General features: G+C 44.6%; 1 protein-coding gene across 5 annotated transcripts in view; it reads right to left on the reverse strand.

The window, feature by feature from the left end:
• Positions 1–19,311, reverse strand: part of ITPR2 (inositol 1,4,5-trisphosphate receptor type 2) — a 665,265-nt gene that overhangs the window by 358,911 nt on the left and 287,043 nt on the right. For all 5 annotated transcript variants that reach the window (XM_033951965.1, XM_033951964.1, XM_033951968.1 and 2 more), the window contains one exon: positions 15,703–15,879. In XM_033951965.1, coding sequence (XP_033807856.1) covers positions 15,703–15,879 — 177 coding nt within the window. The remainder of the gene's footprint in view (positions 1–15,702; positions 15,880–19,311) is intronic.

The following is a 19,311-nucleotide window of genomic DNA, read 5'->3' on the forward strand; positions in this document are numbered from 1 at the left end:
TCACCCCAACCTTTTTATTTTTATTGTAATCAGCTGATTCCTTCTTTCCCCATGTTCTCAATAGTTTTTCTTCACGTTTTGACTTACTTCTTTTTTGTGGTTGATTGTTTTGTTTTTACCCTAATTTTTATTTCTTTTTTTTTATTTTTTTTATTGTAAACCGCTTAGATTTGCCTCTTGGTTTTATATTTGTGATATATCAAATAAATTGAACTTGAACCAAAAAGTTGATCTTAGAGGGAGCACTAGATGTGTGTACTTAGATTTTAGCAAAGCCTTCGAGAAAGTTTATTTTCAATCACCAATACAGAACTAAGAAGCAGATACTGCAAATGGCGCTGTAAACAGCTGCTGCCTGTAAAAACAGCGCCGTTCACGTGTCAATCACTCTACGGCGCCATTTGCAGAATCGCAGCTCTCATTAAAGGTAGATGCCAGTAATGTAGGCCAGGCCAGGTGTACATTACCGGTGCCTACCTTTCTTTTTTTTAATGAGGTTTTAATTGGTTTTTAATCATGCAGTCAAGTAGTATGCTGATTAAAACAATTAAGTTAGGTGGCAGTAGGGCACCTACTGCTGCCCGACTTATGATGCCGTTTGTAGACTATGCCCCAAGCGTTCTCAGTAAAGATTCTAACTGGTTAAAAACTGGGAGAGGACAGAGGGTAGTGGTAAATGGAGTTTGCTTCAAGGAAAAGAATGTTATCAGTGGTGTGCAACAGGGTTTAGTCCTTGGGCCAGTTCTTTTTAACATGTTTGTGAATGATATTATGAAAGATCTATCTGGTAAGGTTTGTTTCTTTGTACATTACATTACATTACATTAATGACTTCTATTCCGCCTGTACCTTGCAGTTCTAAGCGGATTACAACAAAAAGATAACTGGACATTTCCAGGAAGAGGAATACAATTAAAGACGTTGGGCCTGATACATCAAAACGATAGCTGGACGTTTTCAGGAAGAGGAATACAGTTAAAGGCGTTAGGTCTAAATCACATTTTGAAGGGAGGATCCTAAGAGGGGGAGAGAGGGGAGAAGAGTGGGGTTAGGAAATTAGGATGAATTTCTTGAATAGTATGGTTTTGATTTTTTTTCGAAAAGCTTTGAGGTCAGTTGAAGCTGTCAGTAGGTTGGTGATGGAGGGGTCCAATTTAGCTGCATGTGTTGCTAGTAGGTTGTCGTACATCTTTTTGCGCTTAGTTCCTTTATAAGGGGGATAGGAGAAAGGGGACTGGGTTCTCCTTTGTCTGGAAGAGAGGTTCCTATTTAGGCGGTTGTTTAAGTGGGAGGGTGCCGTTCCGTTTAATGTTTTGAATAATATGCAATATAGCTTGACTTGGATGCGGGCTTGTATTGGAAGCCAGTGTGAATCTAGGAAGGCGTTGGTGATGTGGTCAAATTTTCGAAGGGAATAGATCAGTCTGAGGTAGAGAGTTGCGCGGGGACAGAAATCCCACCCGTCCCCACCCGTCCCCGCCAAAGTCCCACCCGTCCCCGTGAGGAATCCCTCCGTCCCCACCCGTCCCCGCGAGGAATCCCCTCCGTCCCCACCTGTCCCCGCGAGGAATCCCCTCCGTCCCCGCCCGTCCATATAAACTTCAGAAATAGTTATTTCATTTAATTATGCTACTGAATTAAAGGCTCTGGTAGAAACCCATTTACAAATAAGCAAAAAGACTTTATTAATTTGAAAATATTAATTGGGAAGAATACATACTTTGCAAATGGGTTTCTACCAGAGCCTCTAATGTTTATAAATTTTTATCAACACAACTAATATACTACTTTATCCTGAAGCAAAATTAAAAAAAAGAAATATAATTCTTTTCCTACCTTTGTTGCCTGGTTTCTGCTTTCCTAATGTTCTCATTCAATTCCTTCCATCCACTGTCTCTCTTCCTTCTGCATCTTCCATTTGCTCTGTTACTGTGCCTCTCCCTTTCTTCCCCCTTCCAAATTGGTCTGGCACCCATCTTCTTCTCTCCGCTCCTCCCATAGTCTGGCATCTGTCTTCTTCCCTGCCAGCATCTTCTCCCTACTCTCTCTTCCCCATTTCCTTTCAGCGTCCTTCTCCCCCCATCTTCCCCATGTCCTGTCAGCGTCCTTCTCCCCCCTCTGTCTTCCACATGTGCTTTCAGTGTCCTTCTCCCCCCTCTGCTTCCCCATGTCCTTTCAGCGTCCTTCTCCCTCTCTGTCTTCCCCATGGCCTTTCAGCGTCCTTCTCCACCCCCTCGTCTTCCCCATGTCCTTTCAGCGTCCTTCTCCACCCCTTTGTCTTCCCCATGTGCTTTCAGCATCCTTCTCCCCCCTCTGTCTTCCACAAGTGCTTTCAGAGTCCTTCCCCCCCCCCGCCCTTCCCATGGCCTTTCAGCGTCCTTCTCCACCCCTTTGTCTTCCCCATGTCCTTTCAGCGTCCTTCTCCACCCCTTTGTCTTCCCCATGTGCTTTCAACATCCTTCTCCCCCCTCTGTCTTCCACAAGTGCTTTCAGAGTCCTTCCCCCCCCCCCGCCCTTCCCATGGCCTTTCAGCGTCCTTCTCCACCCCTTTGTATTCCCCATGTGCTTTCAGCGTCCTTCTCCCTCCTCTGTCTTCAAGTGCTTTCAGAGTCCTTCCCCCCCTCCTCCCGTCTTCCCCATGGCCTTTCAGCGTCCTTCTCCCCACTCCTTCTCTACCGCCCCGGGTACAGCACAGCCGGCCAGGTCCCCTTACTTTTGTGGCACTTCCCCGACCGACTGACAACAGCCCCGGTCCGACAAACCTCCCTGCCCTTAACTGCGAATCTAAATTACCTTATTACAGCTGCTGTAAGAAGATAATTTAGATTCGCGGCTAAAGGGCAGGGAGGATTGTCGGACCGGGGCTGTTGTCGGTCGGTCGGGGAAGTGCCACAAAAGTAAGGGGACCTGGCCGGCTGTGCTGCAACCGGGGCGGGGTGTGGCGGGGCGGACCGCCCCCTCCCTTGGTAGCCACTCGAACCGCGAGGCTACTCTCCTCCTTACCTGCACTGCCTGCAGCACAGAGCCAAACGGAAGTCTTCCCGACGTCAGCGCTGACGTCGGAGGGAGGGAGGGCTTTGTTTAAGCCCTCCCTCCCCTCCGACGTCAGCGCTGACGTCGGGAAGACTTCCGTTCGGCTCTGTGCTGCAAGCAGAGAAGGTAGGGAGAAGAGCCGCGCGACTGAGTACATCCAGCCCCGCAGGAACCCCGCGACCCTCGGAGGCGTCCCCACGGGATCCCCGCGACCCTCGGAGGCGTCCCCACGGGATCCCCGCGACCCTAGTGGCGTCCCCACGGGATCCCCGTGACCCAAAGGGGGAACCCGCAGGATGCCCGCGGGTCCCGCGGGATTCCCGTCGTCCCCGTTCCCGTGCAGCTCTCTAGTCTGAGGGCAGTGTTCTGGACGGTCTGTAGTTGTTTTATTAAGTAGGTGGGACAAGGAAGGTAGAGGATATTGCAATAGTCCAGTAGACTTAGGACTAGGGATTGAACTATGAGTCTGTATTGTTCTTTGCCGAAGAATTTTCTAATTTTGCGAATGTTGCGCATGGTAAAGAATGCTTTTTGTGTGATTTTGTTGATTTGCACCTGAAGAGTGCAACATCTATCTACTGTTACTCCAAGGAGTTTGAGAGTGGGCTGTATAGGATATTTGGTGGTTTTTATTTCTAGTTCTGTTATCGAAGGGGTTTTGTCTTTTTCAAGCAGTAGAAATTTAGTTTTGTCTGGATTGAGCTTCAGTTTGTGTTCTGTCATCCATTTTTCCACTGTTTCTAGGGCTTTTACCAGGTTATCTGTTGTAGTGGGGTCTTGTGAGTCAAAGGGGAGGAGTATGGTTATATCGTCTGCATAGCTGAATGAGGTTACTTTGAGTTTGTCTAATAGGGTACCAAGGGAGGAAATGAAGACATTGAAGAGCATGGGTGAGAGTGGTGAACCTTGAGGTACTCCGCAGGGATTGGTCCAGGTTTCCGATATTAGATCTTTTGTTTTTACTCTGTATGTTCTTGTTTTGAGGAATCCTTGGAACCAGTTGTATACTCCGCCTGAGATCCCTATTGCTTCTAGTATCTGAAGAAGTATACTGTGGTCAACCAGGTCAAATGCGGCTGAGAGGTCTAGTTGAATTATCAGCATCCTTCTTCCTTTGCTAAGGTGTTGTCGGGCTGTATCTAGAAGGGAGACTAGCAGTGTCTCAGTGCTGTGGTTGGATCTGAACCCTGATTGAGTTGGGTGGAGTAGGTTGTGGTCTTCAAGGTAGTTGGTGAGGTATTGGGCAACCAGACCTTCTATTAGTTTAACATATAATGGAATAGAGGCTATGGGTCGGTAGTTAGAAGGGGTGTCTATTGGTCCTTTGTGATCTTTCAGTATTGGAGTGACTATGATTTCTCCTAGGTCTTGTGGGAATTGGCCTTCCGTGAGCGTTGTTTGGATCCATTGCAGTAGACAAGCTCTAAATTTGGGGGAGGCATTTGTTAGTAAATATGAGGGGCAATTATTCAGGTCGCATGACGCTCGACTATATTTATTGTAGAGTTGGTTGAAGTCCCACCATTGCACCTTTGTAAAGTTGGACCAGTGTCTGTCGGCTGCAGTGGCTTCATCAGTTGTGGGGTTTATTATGATCTCATCTAGGAGGGTCGGTGAATTGGAGAAGGAGGTTCTGATGGTAGCGATCTTGTTCATGAAGTGGTCTGCTAGTTGGGTGGCCGTTGGAGGGTGGATTCCTTGAGTGGCTAGGAATGGCTGCGTGTCTGTGAGGTTCTTCACAAGTTGGAAGAGTTTCTTTGTGTCTATGGATTCTGTGCCAATTAGTTTGGAGTAGTAAGCTCTTCGTTTTTCTTTAAGTTTGGCTTTGTATTGTTTTATTAGGTTTCTCCAAGCTACTTTGGTTAGTTCTTGGTTCTTTTTTTGCCATACTCTTTCGAGTTGTCTGCAGTGTCTTTTTAGTTGAAGAAGTTCTGTGTCGAACCATTTGTCTGAGGATCTGCAGAGTTTGTGTTTTGTCTTTTCTGGGGCTAGTCCATTCAGGGTTGTTTCGCTCAGGGAGTGCCACTGGCGAATGAATACATTGTGGTCTATGGAGGCGATTGCGGGGTCTACTGTGGTCCAGAATGTAGAGGAGTCGATTTTTTGGTCGGGTTTTGAAGGAGGTTTTGTGGGTTTCGTGTTTGCTTGTGCTTTGTGTCCAGTTGATGTTGAAGGTGAATTTGAAATGGTCTGACCATAGAGAGGGGTGCCAGGCCCCATTGGAGATATGAATGTTAGGTGTATGGGGGTGTTGGGCCATGTAAGCTGCAATATCGAGTTGGTGGCCTTTTTCGTGTGTGGGTTGAGGATACAGAATTTGGTAGGAGAGTGCATTGAGGTAAGAGATTATGCCTTCAGCTTGTTTGGAGGAGCTGTCTTCTAGGTGGAGATTTATGTCGTCGAGAACCAGGTTGTGTGTTGAGGTTAATGAGTTCCGGAAGATGAAATCTTCAAGATCATGTTTTGTGGCATTCCATTTTCCTGGAGCGATGTAACAGAGGATGCAAGTTAGGGTATCTTTGAGTGAGTTACTGGAGAGTTGACAGGCAAGCAGGTCTGATTGGGGGGTGGAGTGTTTGTCTAGGACTGTAATTGTAAGGTTGTTTTTCACTAGGATGGCCAGACCGCCCCCTCGCTTTTTTTCTCGGCAGACTAATTCGAGTTTGTATCCCTTAGGGCAGAATTCTGTAATGCTAGGGTCCGAGTCGGAGGATAGCCAGGTTTCGGTTAGGAAAAGGCAGCCTAACTGTTCTTTAACTATCCAGTCTTTTAATAGGTCTGCCTTTGGGCTGATTGATCTTATGTTCATGTGCGCACAGGGGATTGTGATATGATTCTTGTGGATGTTGGGAATAAGCTGTGGGTGAAGGAGGTTCTTGGATGTATGGGAGAGTTTGTGACCTGACTTCTTTATGTTGTGGGGTGGTTTTCGTCCCCATGTGGTTGGGATGCTTTCTTGTGTGGTTGTTGTGCATTCTATCAGGTTTCCTATCTGAAGTTTCTTGTGTGGATGTGTCTGTCTGTGTGTTGTTGTCACTATTGGAATTGTTGAAAAGTGGTAGCCTGCTGTTTTCCAGTTTGTTGAGAGTAGGGAAAGCAGTAACAGGATGCATAGGAGTTTGGTAGTGGAGGGTGCCATTTTGCTGAGTGGGGGTGAGAGGCTTGGGTCAGGGATCGAGAGTAGAAACTAGGGGGACTAAAAAAGTCTCCTCTTCCGGCAGGCAGTGGGGAGGAGTCGGAGCAGGCTCTCTAGACCTGCAGGCAGGTCCGATGGTCGTCCTCGGTCTCCGGCGGCGTGGGCTGGAATCCCTCAGGATCTCACCGAAACTTGGTGAGACTTGATGGCTGCAAAAGTCTCCTCTCCCGGCAGGCAGTGGGGAGGAGTCGGAGCGGCCTCGCTAGACCTGCAGGCAGGTCCGATGGTCGTCCTCGGTCTCCGGCGGCGTGGGCTGGAATCCCTCAGGATCTCACCGAAACTCGGTGAGACTTGATGGCTGTAAAAGTCTCCTCTCCCGGCAGGCAGTGGGGAAGAGTCGGAGCGGCCTCGCTAGACCTGCAGGCAGGTCCGATGGTCGTCCTCGGTCTCCGGCGGCGTGGGCTGGAATCCCTCAGGATCTCACCGAAACTCGGTGAGACTTGATGGCTGCAAAAGTCTCCTCTCCCGGCAGGCAGTGGGGAGGAGTCGGAGCGGCCTCGCTAGACCTGCAGGTAGGTCCGATGGTCGTCCTCGGTCTCCGGCAGCGTGGGCTGGAATCCCTCAGGATCTCACCGAAACTCGGTGAGATTTGATGGCTGCAAAAGTCTCCTCTCCCGGCAGGCAGTGGGGAGGAGTCGGAGCAGGCTCTCTAGACCTGCAGGCAGGTCCGATGGTCGTCCTCGGTCTCCGGCGGCGTGGGCTGGAATCCCTCAGGATCTCACCGAAACTCGGTGAGACTTGATGGCTGCAAAAGTCTCCTCTCCCGGCAGGCAGTGGGGAGGAGTCGGAGCGGCCTCGCTAGACCTGCAGGCAGGTCCGATGGTCGTCCTCGGTCTCCGGCGGCGTGGGCTGGAATCCCTCAGGATCTCACCGAAACTCGGTGAGATTTGATGGCTGCAAAAGTCTCCTCTCCCGGCAGGCAGTGGGGAGGAGTCGGAGCGGCCTCGCTAGACCTGCAGGCAGGTCCGATGGTTGTCCTCGGTCTCCGGCGGCGTGGGCTGGAATCCCTCAGGATCTCACCGAAACTCGGTGAGACTTGATGGCTGCAAAAGTCTCCTCTCCCGGCAGGCAGTGGGGAGGAGTCGGAGCGGCCTCCCTAGACCTGCAGGCAGGTCCGATGGTCGTCCTCGGTCTCCGGCGGCGTGGGCTGGAATCCCTCAGGATCTCACCGAAACAAACAACATGGATAGTCCTTAAAATGGAGATAAGGCCGCATGGTGATCCAAGGAGAAGAATTGTAACTTGATCCAGGCTGGTTCCAAAGTGACAGTGAACATCTTTGTAGATGACACCATAATCTTTAATAGGGCAGATACACCTGGGAGATTGGATAACATGAGGAGCAATCTAGTGAAGCTTGAATAGTCCAGAAATTGGCAATTAATATTCAGTACTCAAAAATGCTAGGTCATTCATTTGGGTTGCAAAAACCGAAGGGAGCCATATAGTATAGAGCAGGGTTTCCCAGGTTGGTCCTATTGCCTGTCAGATTTTCAGGATATCCACATTGAATATGCATAAAAAAGATTTGTATATAAAGGAAGCATCATATGGAATCAATTTCATGCATATTCATTGTGGATATCCTGAAAGTCTGACTGGCAAGGGGGTAAGTCAAGGATCAACTTGGGAAACACTGGAATAAGGGAAGTACCAGTACTGTGTACAAAAGAAGAGCAAGATTTGGGGATGATCATAAAAAAGAATCTTAAAAGTGACCAAACAGGCAATAGCCAAAGCCATCCAGATGCTCGGGTACATAGAAGGTTATAGTACCCTTATATTAGTCTCTGGTAAGGACCTATCAAGTTTCAAGTTCAAGTTTCAAGTTTCTTAAAATTTAATATACCGTTCATCAGATTCCTTAGTGGTGTACATATTTAAAATGATAAGTCAGGGTGACAGACAAATAACACATTGACATACAGTAACAAATGGTAAGAAGGATTAGAAATACAATTCAAATAGGATATCAAACCATTAAGAGATAGCACGTCAGGGAGGAATCCTGGCTGTAAGTGAACCTATGTAGGTTACACTGTGCAATTCTGAAGACTGCACCTTCAAAAAAATATACACAGAATGGAGTGGGTCCATAGAGCAGCTATTAAAGTGATCAGTGGTCTCTATCATACGACAGTGTATAAGGAAAGGCAAAAATCTGAATATGAATACTCTGAAAGACAGGTGGGAAAGAGAGAATATGATACAGACATTTAAATATCTCAGTGGCATTAAAGCACACAAAGAGAGTCAATTTCAATTGAAAGAAAACTCTGGAATGATAGTGCTTATAATTAAGTAAAATGTTTTAGGCTCAGGAGTAATCTAAGGAAATTCTTTTACAGAAAAGATGGTGGACATGTGGAATAGCCTCCTAGTAGAGGATGATTCAGATAGTAGGAGTCAAGAGGCTCAAAAGGAGCTTTCATCAGCTGGGTGAGGATGACACTGAGATCCCACGACACTGTTTGAGGTCCGACAGGGGGTTCAGTCAGCAATAAGTCTCACATAAATCGAACAACTAGAAGCTGTACCAAGAGGGGCCTACTTTCTACATGTTAATGGTAAGCACTGATTGTACTAACGTGAACCCTTACAGAGTTGTTTTTTAGATCAAACTCAGAGAGGTGTAGAAGGTATTCAAGCAGGTTTTGGGTAGAGCAAGAGAGAGGATTTAAGGTCTTGCCCTCACACCCGACAACAAATCTCATCCATTTAAAGGAAGAACATCTCATAGTGGAATCTTTCCTTGAAGGTAACAGAATCCTGGAGATACCATCAGGCAATCAAAGGGAAGCAAACTGTATACTCTCAACATCCAAGCAGGAATAAAAACTGCATGCAGAATTTGGGCATACACCCAATTTTTGCAATTTAATTGAAAAATAACAATTGGGCACTGAGGAGGAACCCAAGATGGCTGCCGCTATCTGAATGATGACAGGACGCCTGAAAGTGTCTTTCCTATTATATCGAAGAATGCCGAAAAGAAGAGGCAAGAGCATTGGTGGTGCCTCCCAGCGTTCGGGACCTACGGTTCTTACAGTTGAAGACATCTTCAGACCCCTTCAAAGTAAACAGGCTTGTTCGGGGAATCGCCCATTGGGAGCGTCGACAGAGAGGAGTGCTTCGGCGGATACTCCTGGGCTAGACGTCACACTGAGCCCCGAAGTCAGGATGCCTCCCCTTCAGCCGCTGCTGCTGGGAGCCAGCTCACCGCGAAAGGAGAGTATGTCCAACGAGGCAGCATTCTCCTCTCAAGAGGCCAGCGTTTTGGAGGGCTCGCTACAGGGAACAACTCAAAAGGATTTTTTCCTTTTGGAAGAACCAGCGACCGGGACAACTTCAGCCAAGGAGGGACAAGGCACTGGGGAGGTAAACCGGTCAATTGAGCAATCTTGTATTGCACCAATAATTTGCTTTGCTCCAGTTAAACCCCCAGAAGTCACTCTAGATTTGCTTTGGGATCTAGTTTCTACTTTGGGAAATTCCCTCAATCCCCAAATAAAGAACTTAGATAAGGAATTAAAAAACCAGAAAGAAGAAATAAGTACTTTGAAACAAGATACTGTATTATTGACGACTGAAACTCAGGAAGAAAAGAAGGACTTAAAAATGATTAAAAGCAGTTGAGATTTACTTGTAAAAGATAACCTAATTATGATGAGAAAATTGGAAACACTTGAGAACAATAGTCGGATTAACAATTTGCGCTTAATTAGTTTTCCAAAGGTTTCATCAATTTCTCCAAGAGATATGATAAAGCGTTACTTTTTGGAAATTCTTAAAATTCCTGAGAATTCTTTACCACCATTGTCAAGAGTGTATTATCTACCTATAAAGAAAACAGGATTCTCAAAAGAAAGATGATGATGGAAAACCACAGGAAAGTTCTCTGGATGTTACAGCTTTATTGGAACAATCAGATAGAGAAGTGGTTATTTCAGCCACCCTCTTATTGACTGTAGCTTTGGCTCCAGACAAAGATTGGATCCTTAAACTTTTCTTTAAAAATAGATTTAGAGACTTTCTTGGTTTTCATATTCAAATTTTTCCGGATGTCTCGAGAGAGACTCAAAAGAGAAGGGAATTTTTAATATTGAAACCAGGTGCGACTCAGATAGGGGGTTTCTTTTTCCTTAGATACCTTTATAAATGTATAATCAGATATGGTACCTTAAAATATATCTTTTTTTGACCTGGCTCACTTGATGGCTTTACTTTCTATGAAGCGCCTTGAAAAAGGAGAAATATCTGTGGCCAAGGAATAATCTAAGTTCTCTTTCAGCAACAGATAATGTGATTTGGTTTGATTGTTATTTTGTATTTTATTCATTCCTAATTCTTAAATCTTGGATCCTAATTTTGAGCACTAGTGTGTGATTAAGTTGAGAAATATTTTCCTTTTATAGTTTTGGTTTATTTTCAGGATTTAAAGTAATTAATATTATGTTTTCTTAATTTCACTTTCTGTACAAGATGAAATGCTTGTTAAATAATTTGAAAATTTATAAACTAATTAAAAAAAAAATTGGGCACTAATAACCAATTACTGACACTAATTGGCAACTACCAAAATTTGTGCATGTAATTTTAGATGCCATGATTTGCACATAAATTTTATGCGCAGTTCCAAACAGAGGACGTGGCCATGGGCATATTGAGGCATTGTAATTTATGCACACTATTATAGAACAAGGGGGATCCATGCCTAATTGAGATGTGAGGATTTATACCAGGATTTAGTTGTTATAAATCCTCATGTCTAAAGTCAGCTGCAGATTCTAGCATCAAGTGCTATTCCATAAACAGCACCTAACTTTCAGCGTTGTTTGCAGAATAGCACTTTTTTGAGCCAGCACGGATTTTCATCACCATTTATAGAATTCATTCCTTTATATTTCAGATCAATCTAAAGCTGAAAATCAGACCTTTCAAATGAACACCAACAGAAAATGTAATCAAACATTTCTAGCAATGTCACAGCACTGTTGAGTTTGTATATTAATATCAATTGTGCAAACACAACAACTAATGCTTTGTTTTGATTTTAACATACTGTATCTACCATCTGTTACCGTTGGATTTAGAGGGAACTGGAAAAGATATTTTGGAAGTCTTCCTGCAACCTACAGCTGTCTTATGCTGGAGGCCTGCTGATTAATTAAGATGAATCCACACTCAAAGTGTCTAGTTTTCTACAGCAGTGGTTCCCATCCCTGTCCTGGAGGACCACCAGGCCAGTCGGGTTTTTAGGATAGCCCTATTAAATATGCATGGGGCAGATTTGCATGCCTGTCACCTCCATTATATGCAAATCTCTCTCATGGGTTAGGAACCACTGTTCTACAGTAGTTCAGTAGTAACTTCTGCAGTAAGAGTTAGAAGATTGTATGGTTGAGCATCAGAAATTCTATATACATATGTCTTGAATATGAATAGCAAATAAAATATGCTATTCTTTATTTACATATAATTATGCTCATGCTTTTTCACTAAAAGGGCAAAGTGAGTTACATTCAAGTATGGTAGGTATCTCTCTTTCCTTAGAGGGTATACAATCTAAGGACTAGATTTATTCAAGGGTACTACTGTGTTAGGAGGGGCGTTTAGTAATTTATCTACCTGAGTATGAAAGAAAGTAGTAAGAATGTTGAAACAAGTCTGTACATGTTGTCACATGTCTCAAGGTTACTAATGCACAGTCGTGGCTCAGTGCAAATCTAGCATTCCAAAAGACAGGATGTCAGGAGAGTCCTCGTGTGAATCAAGTAAGAAACTGCTAGATGTGGAGCACTGTTCAGTGATAAAATTTCTCACAAAAGAAGGGGAAAAGCCAAAGATCAATGAACGTATCACTGCAGTTTATGGTGAGTCTGCCCCATCATCCTACAAAGTAAAAATTTAAAGCAAGCTGTATAAGTGGGGTAGACAGTCCAATGAAGATACACTGGATATCCTGTGAAAGCAACTTCCACAGAAAGGATTTAATTTTGTCAGACAAATTAAGGTTTCCCAAATAGCTGAACAAATGGGCATTCTGGTATGTACAGTTTGGAAAATAATTCATGAAAAGTTGGTCATGTCCAAGGTTAGTGCAAGATGGGTTCCAAGAATACTGATGCAATGTCAGAAGGCCACGAGGCTCCAGTACTGTCAGAAGAACTTTGGAGATGCTCTGTGAAGACCAAGTAAATTTTTTTCATTGTTTGGTGATTGGTCATGAGACTTGGGTCTACCACAAAGATCTTGAATCTAAAATGGAGTCAATGCAGTAGAAGCGCAAGTCACCCCTACCCCAAAAAGTTCAAGACAGAAAAATCTGCAGGCAAAGACATGGCAATTGTCTTCTGGGATGATGAAGGACATTTGCTTCTGGAGACCCCAGAACCGGGGAGAGTTACATCAACACAATGATCACTTTATGGGAGTCAGTCAAGGAGAAAAGACAAGGAAAACTGACAGCAGGTGTGCTACTTCTTCACGACAATTCACAAGTGCATATGTCACAACAATCACAGGCTGCCATCTGGGTTTCAGGAGCTGAACCATCTACCCTACAGTCCTGACCTGGCTCCCTCAGATAATTTCCATTTTATGAGTTTTGAAGAAATCTCTCCATGGCCAGTGGTTTTGAAGTGATAAAGATATCAAGGAAGCTGTGACATCCTGGTTTGAAGGTTAAACAGAATTATTTTCAAAGAGGTTAAATTCATTGCAGGAAAAGCGGATGAAGTGTATGGAGCTATCAGGGGACTACATTAGAAAATAAAACAAAAAATTTTTGAAAACTCTTCTTTCCCACTGAGGTAGTTAAATTATTGAATGCCCCTCGCAGTGCCGTACTTAGCATATGTGACACCCGGGGCCCATCATTTTTTGACACCCCCCCCCCATCTGTACGAGAAACATGATTTTTAGTAACAAGCCACACGTCACACATGAGTACCTAGGAAAAGGCAGCATCTTACATATGCATATCAAAACACCCATTGTAAAACTAAATAAGACAGACTAGTACAGATCAATCCTACACCGTCAATCCTAACAGAAAACCATGTCTTTCGAACACACAGAACACAGAAAATACCTTAGCCTAATATGGAATATGTCATCACAAACTAACCCTTCCCTCTTTTACAAAACTGTACTGTGGATTTTAGCCACGGTGGTAACAGCTCTAACGCTCATAGAATTCTGAGCATCAGAGCTGCTATCACCACTGCTGGCGCTAAAAAACGCTCCACAGTTTTGTAAAAGGGGGGATAAAATAGAAATACATAGACAAAGGTTAAATTGAACCAGCAAGAAGCATACAATGCAACACCACAGAAACAGTGACATATGTCTCCTAAAGCAACAAATAAATAGAAAATTTTTGTTCTACCTTAGTCTTCTCTGGTTTCTGCTTTCCTCATCTTCTTGTTACTCTCTTCTTTCCATCCACTGTCTGCCATCTCTCTGCCCCTATATGGCATCTTCTCTCCTTCTATGACCCTTCCAGAAACTGTATGCCTCCCCCTTCCATCTCTCCTTTCACCCCCATTGGTCTGGCATCTCTCTCCCCTCTCCCACACCTTTCTTCTGCAATCCCTTTCTTCCCTCATTTTCCTTTTCAATTTATTTTCTGCATCCATCTAGATTACGTTCTTACTACCCTCATCAATTTCCTTTTTTACTGTCTACCTACAACTCGCCACCTCTTTCCCTTACCCCCTCCAGTATTTCCCTAATTCAATCCTTTTCCCCCATCATGTGCCCTCCTTTTATTTATCTCCTCCCTCCATCCTCTGCCCTCTTCTCTCTCTCCCTTCTCTCCATTCCATCATATGCCCCTTCCCTCTTTCCCCCACTTCCATCATCTGCCCTCTTCTCTCTCCCCCTTCTCTCCACTTCCATCATCTGCCCCTTCCCTCTTTCCCCCCCCTCCTTTCATCATCTGCCCTCTTCTCTCTCCCCACTTCCATCATCTGCCCCTTCTCTCTCTTTCCCCCACTTCCATCATCTGCCCTCTTCTCTCTCCCTCTTCTCTCAACTTCTATCATCTGCCCCTTCTCTCTCTTTCCCCCACTTCCATCATCTGTCCCCTTCTCTCAATCTCTCCATCCACCACAGGCCCATCTTTCTCCATCACCTTTATGATTTTGGCAACAAGATCGGCAAGGCCCCCCCCCCCACCCGCGACGGCACTGAGCGGCATCAGCGCCCCCCCTGCCCCGTGACAGCACTCAAGTTCAGCCTCCTTCTCCCGGCATCAGCAGAACTTCAGATCGGCAACAAGTGCTCAGTCAAAAGCTTCCCCTGACTCAGCTTCCTGTTTCCGCCCAGGCAGTTCAGTCAGGGGAAGCTTTTGACTGAGCACCTGTTGCCGATCTGAAGTTCTGCTGATGCTGGGAGATGGAAGCCGAACTTGAGTGCTGTCTTGGGGCAGGGGGGAAGCCGATGCCGCTGCGTGCCGTCGCGGAGGGGGGGAGTGCTGATGGCGCTGAGTGCCGTCGCAGCCCAGGAATTTTCCGGACCTGTCTGGCTGTGCACCCCCCCTAAGGCTGCACCCGGGGCAGACCTCCCCCCACTTGGTATGCCACTGGCCCCTCGTATTACTATTGTCTAGAGCAGGATCTCTGACGTGACTGCTAGTTTGTTCAGACATTACTTTAGAACTTATCTGGGGGTCTAGAATCGAACTCCACCCCTCTAGGCCCATTTGTTTTATATTCCAGACTGTCTCTCAACAAAGTTAAAAAAAAAAAAAAAGATATATTAATTCTTATTATTAGCCTTGCCTGTTTACCTATGGCAGGCTTCATTTCTTTTTCCATTTGTTTTAGACAGTCTGATAGTTAGGAATTCCCATCAGTGAAACTATATCCTGCTTTTCCTCAGAGTAAACAAAGCTACTCACCTGTAGACTGGGAGACTAGGCACCTGTCATCCGATATTTAATGTGAGCCGGGACAGGAGCGATCCTTCCCACATCCTATCCCAGCTGACTCTAAATCACCCTGCCTCTCTCTTGTGTCCCTAACCCCTGTAGACTATGCTCCTGATCTGTGAGAGCCGCAATCAGCCACGAGTTCCCGCTGCAGTCTCAAAAGTTCCCACAGTTTCACAAGACAGGAATTTCTGATCACGACTCTCATGGCTCTAACTTCAGATATCTATTTTTTTATTTATTAGATTTAATATACCATCCCATCTGGACTATTCACAACTTTATTATACTGTAAAATATAACATCCTAAGAGCAATGGCAAAATGAGGTAACATATAATAGACAAAAATTACAAAAAAGGCAACAATTTGCAAGACACAACAGTGACAGCCGAGGCGAACTCACTAATGCTCATCTTATTATTATTAATTACTGCTTCAATTTCATTTCAAATTTCTGGCCATACACATATGTTTTTAGTATATTTGTATGAACTTGGATATAATATATCTTAGTCTCTGAAAGAGTCTCAGTTTACCTCAGTAATCTGTTCTTTACCATCTTTTGATGGATTTTCACCCATCTCTTCATTCTCATAGGTGCTGCTCTTTTCCACCCAAAGTTCAGATTTTTCTACTGTCAGTCGGAGTTGGTCTAAATCTGCTTTGATTTGCTTGTAATTATCTACATCCTGAGTAGACACTAGTAATTGGACCTGAAAAATATACCAACATCAAATAATTTGGCATAGGAAATTATGAACTTTCCACCTCTTAACAATTTTTTCTACAAGAAAACTGCTTAAAGTATTTTATGAAAGACTTGGGGCTCCTTTTATCAAGGTGCGGTAGGGGTTTAATGCGCGGAATACCGCGTGTTAAACCGCCTGCCGCGCTAGTTGCTAACGCCTCCATTGACGAGGCGTTAGTATTTTGGCTTGCCGCAGGGGTTAGCGCGTGATGAAATGTCCGACACGCTAACCCCCGTAGCGCACCTTGATAAAAGGAGCCCTTAATGTGATGCATATTTCTTTATTTCAAAATGAATTATAATCCTGTAGAAAATCACTTGATTAAGCTCTACAATCTCATTTAGAATACTGTGTACAATTCTGGAGGCTGCCCCTTCAAAAAGATATAAAAAGGATGGAGTCAGTCCAGAGGAAGGCTACTAAAATGATGCGTGGGCTTCATCATAATGCATATGGGGACAGACTTAAAGATCTCAATATGTATATTTTGGAGGAAAAGCGGGAGAGGGGAGATATGATAGAGATGTTTAAATGCCTACGTGGCATAAATGCGCATGAGTCGAGTCTCTTTCATTTGAAAGGAAGGTCTGGAATGAGAGGGCATAGGATGAAGTTAAGAGGTGATAGGCTCAGGAGTAATCTTTTTTACAGAAAGGGTGGTAGAAGCGTGGAACAGTCTCCCAGAATAGGTGGTGGAGACAGAAGCTGTTTCTGAATTCAAGAAAACCTGAGATAGGCATGTAGGATCTCTTAGAAAAAAGAAGACATAATGGTTACTGCAGATGGGCAGACTGGATGGGCCATTTGGCCTTTATCTGCCATCATGTTTCTATTACAAAAAGTTTTCACGCACCAGCTGAATACTCCTAGTCATCCTGAACCACAATCACTGAAAGGTAAAGATTTGCTTAGTTAGCTAAACATCAGAAGACAGGGGTGTTTATAGAGAAAACCCATCAAGTCTTTACCAGTGATTAATAATCTGCTCCAGAAGAGAACACTACAACTGACATGAATCAGCTTTATGTTTATTCTTTCCAAGTCCCACCTTGCTTTCACAGTATGCAATGGCAAAGAATATGAAGTGTGTAAGTGGTGATTTGACCCTGAAGAAGCTTTATGTTTGTTCTTTCCAAGTCCCGTCTTGCTTACAAAAAGCTTTTCTTTGGTGCTATATGCCAAGTGGGAGCTTTTATTACATCCTAGGCTAAGAAATGTGGTTGAAGCAGTAATCCATCCGTACTTTTGGAGATTAAGTGTGGAGCACTACTATTTGAAAGAGTGATTTATTCTTTAGCTATACATGACAATATTATTAAGACTTAGCCACAAGGAAAGATTTATAAACTATAAAGAGTTTTACCTCATGCAAAATTGTTATTTCTTTAATAAGACATTAACTATTTTTTCTGAGGCCCTCCAAGTACCTACAAATCAAAAATGTGGCCCTGCAAAGGGTTTGAGTTTTAGACCACTGGTTTATAACTATACACTATTGCGCTTTTCTGAGATAAGAACCTCTTTTTATAGAACACAAAATTTTGAACTATGGATTCATTGACTTGTCTACAAGTACTCCCAAGTCTCTTTCTGAGGGCTCTCTCTGAGTACAGCACCAGACATCCTGTATTCGTGCATATGATTTTTGTTACTGACATATCCCCACTGATATGTAACAAAAATACAACATGGAGGGCTATGTACATCAACGCACACAGTTTGGGAAACAAGATCCTGGAGTTGGAAACAGAAATAAGGAATGCCGATCTGGATGTGGTGGCGATATCTGAGACCTGGCTCACAGACTCCCATGGGTGGGACATGGTCATACCGGGTTACAACTTGCTTCGCCGGGACAGAGAAGGCAGATTGGGAGGAGGTGTAGCATTATATACTAAAGATGACATTAAGATCACAAGAATCTCAGATGTCCAATACACTGGAGAATCCCTTTGGGTTAATTTGGCCAGAGGGAAGGACAAATGCTTGTATCTTGGCGTAATTTACAGACCCCCAAGACAACAGGTTGACCTGGATATGGAAATAATCGGGGATATAGAAAATATCACCTTGCGTGGGGACACAGTATTGTTAGGTGACTTCAACATGCCTGATGTGGATTGGGATACACTAACCTCCGATTCTGGCAGCAACAGGAGGCTATTAAACTCTATGAAGGGAGCTGGTCTGAAGCAACTGGTGTTGGACCCAACAAGGGATCAGGCAATACTGGACCTATTACTTACCAACGGAGAAAGTGTCACAGAGATCTCGGTGGGCGACACATTGGCCTCCAGTGACCACAACATGGTATGGTTCAATCTTAGGAAAGGTTTCACTAAATCTAACACGCTGACCAAGGTCCTCAAATTCAAGGACACAAACTTCCAAGACATGGGTTCCTTTGTTCACCAGGCGCTACAAAGCCAAGCAAAAACCGATAGCGTGGAAGAAATGTGGTCGACTTTGAAAGCCACCATACAAGAAGCGACAAACCGCTATGTTAAATTAGTAAGTAAGCGGCGAAGAAACAACAAGCCGCAATGGTTCACTGCGGAGATCTCGGACCTCATCAAGGAAAAGAAAAAAGCATTCATCTCTTACAAACAATCGGGGAAACAGGACTCTAGAGCAGACTACCTGACCAAGTCAAAAGCAGTCAAAACAGCAGTCAGGGAGGCTAAATTCCACATGGAGGAGTCTCTGGCAAAGAACATCCAGAAGAGAGATAAATCCTTCTTCAGGTATATCAGTGATAGAAGTAAAAACTCTGGTGGGATTGTACGTCTTAGGAAACCAAACGGAGACTATGTGGAAAAGGATTCCGAAAAAGCCCAGCTATTAAATGAATACTTCAGCTCAGTCTTCACCCGTGAAGCGCCGGGGCTTGGCCCTCAACTACAGACAAGGGCTGACTCAGTTGACCCGTTTAGTAACTTCGAATTCACGCCCAGCAGTGTCTACGATGAGCTGTCAAAACTCAAGATTAACAAGGCAATGGGGCCTGACAACCTACACCCCAGGGTGCTTAGGGAGTTGAGTGATGTCTTGGCAGAGCCACTGTCGGCACTCTTCAACCTCTCCCTTAGTACAGGAAGCGTCCCGTTGGACTGGAGGACGGCTAACGTCATTCCACTCCACAAGAAGGGCTCAAAGATGGAGACAGCAAACTACAGACCAGTGAGTCTAACATCTATAGTGAGCAAACTTATGGAAACTCTGATCAAACGACAATTGGATAAGATCCTGGATGAGGAAAATCTACGGGACCCCCGTCAACATGGATTTACTAAGGGGAGATCATGTCAATCCAACCTGATCAGCTTCTTTGACTGGGTGACGGGGAAACTGGATGTTGGGGAGTCCCTGGACATCGTGTACCTGGACTTTAGCAAA

The sequence above is a fragment of the Geotrypetes seraphini genome, chromosome 7, assembly GCF_902459505.1.
Source record: "Geotrypetes seraphini chromosome 7, aGeoSer1.1, whole genome shotgun sequence".
Taxonomy (NCBI): Eukaryota; Metazoa; Chordata; class Amphibia; order Gymnophiona; family Dermophiidae; genus Geotrypetes; species Geotrypetes seraphini.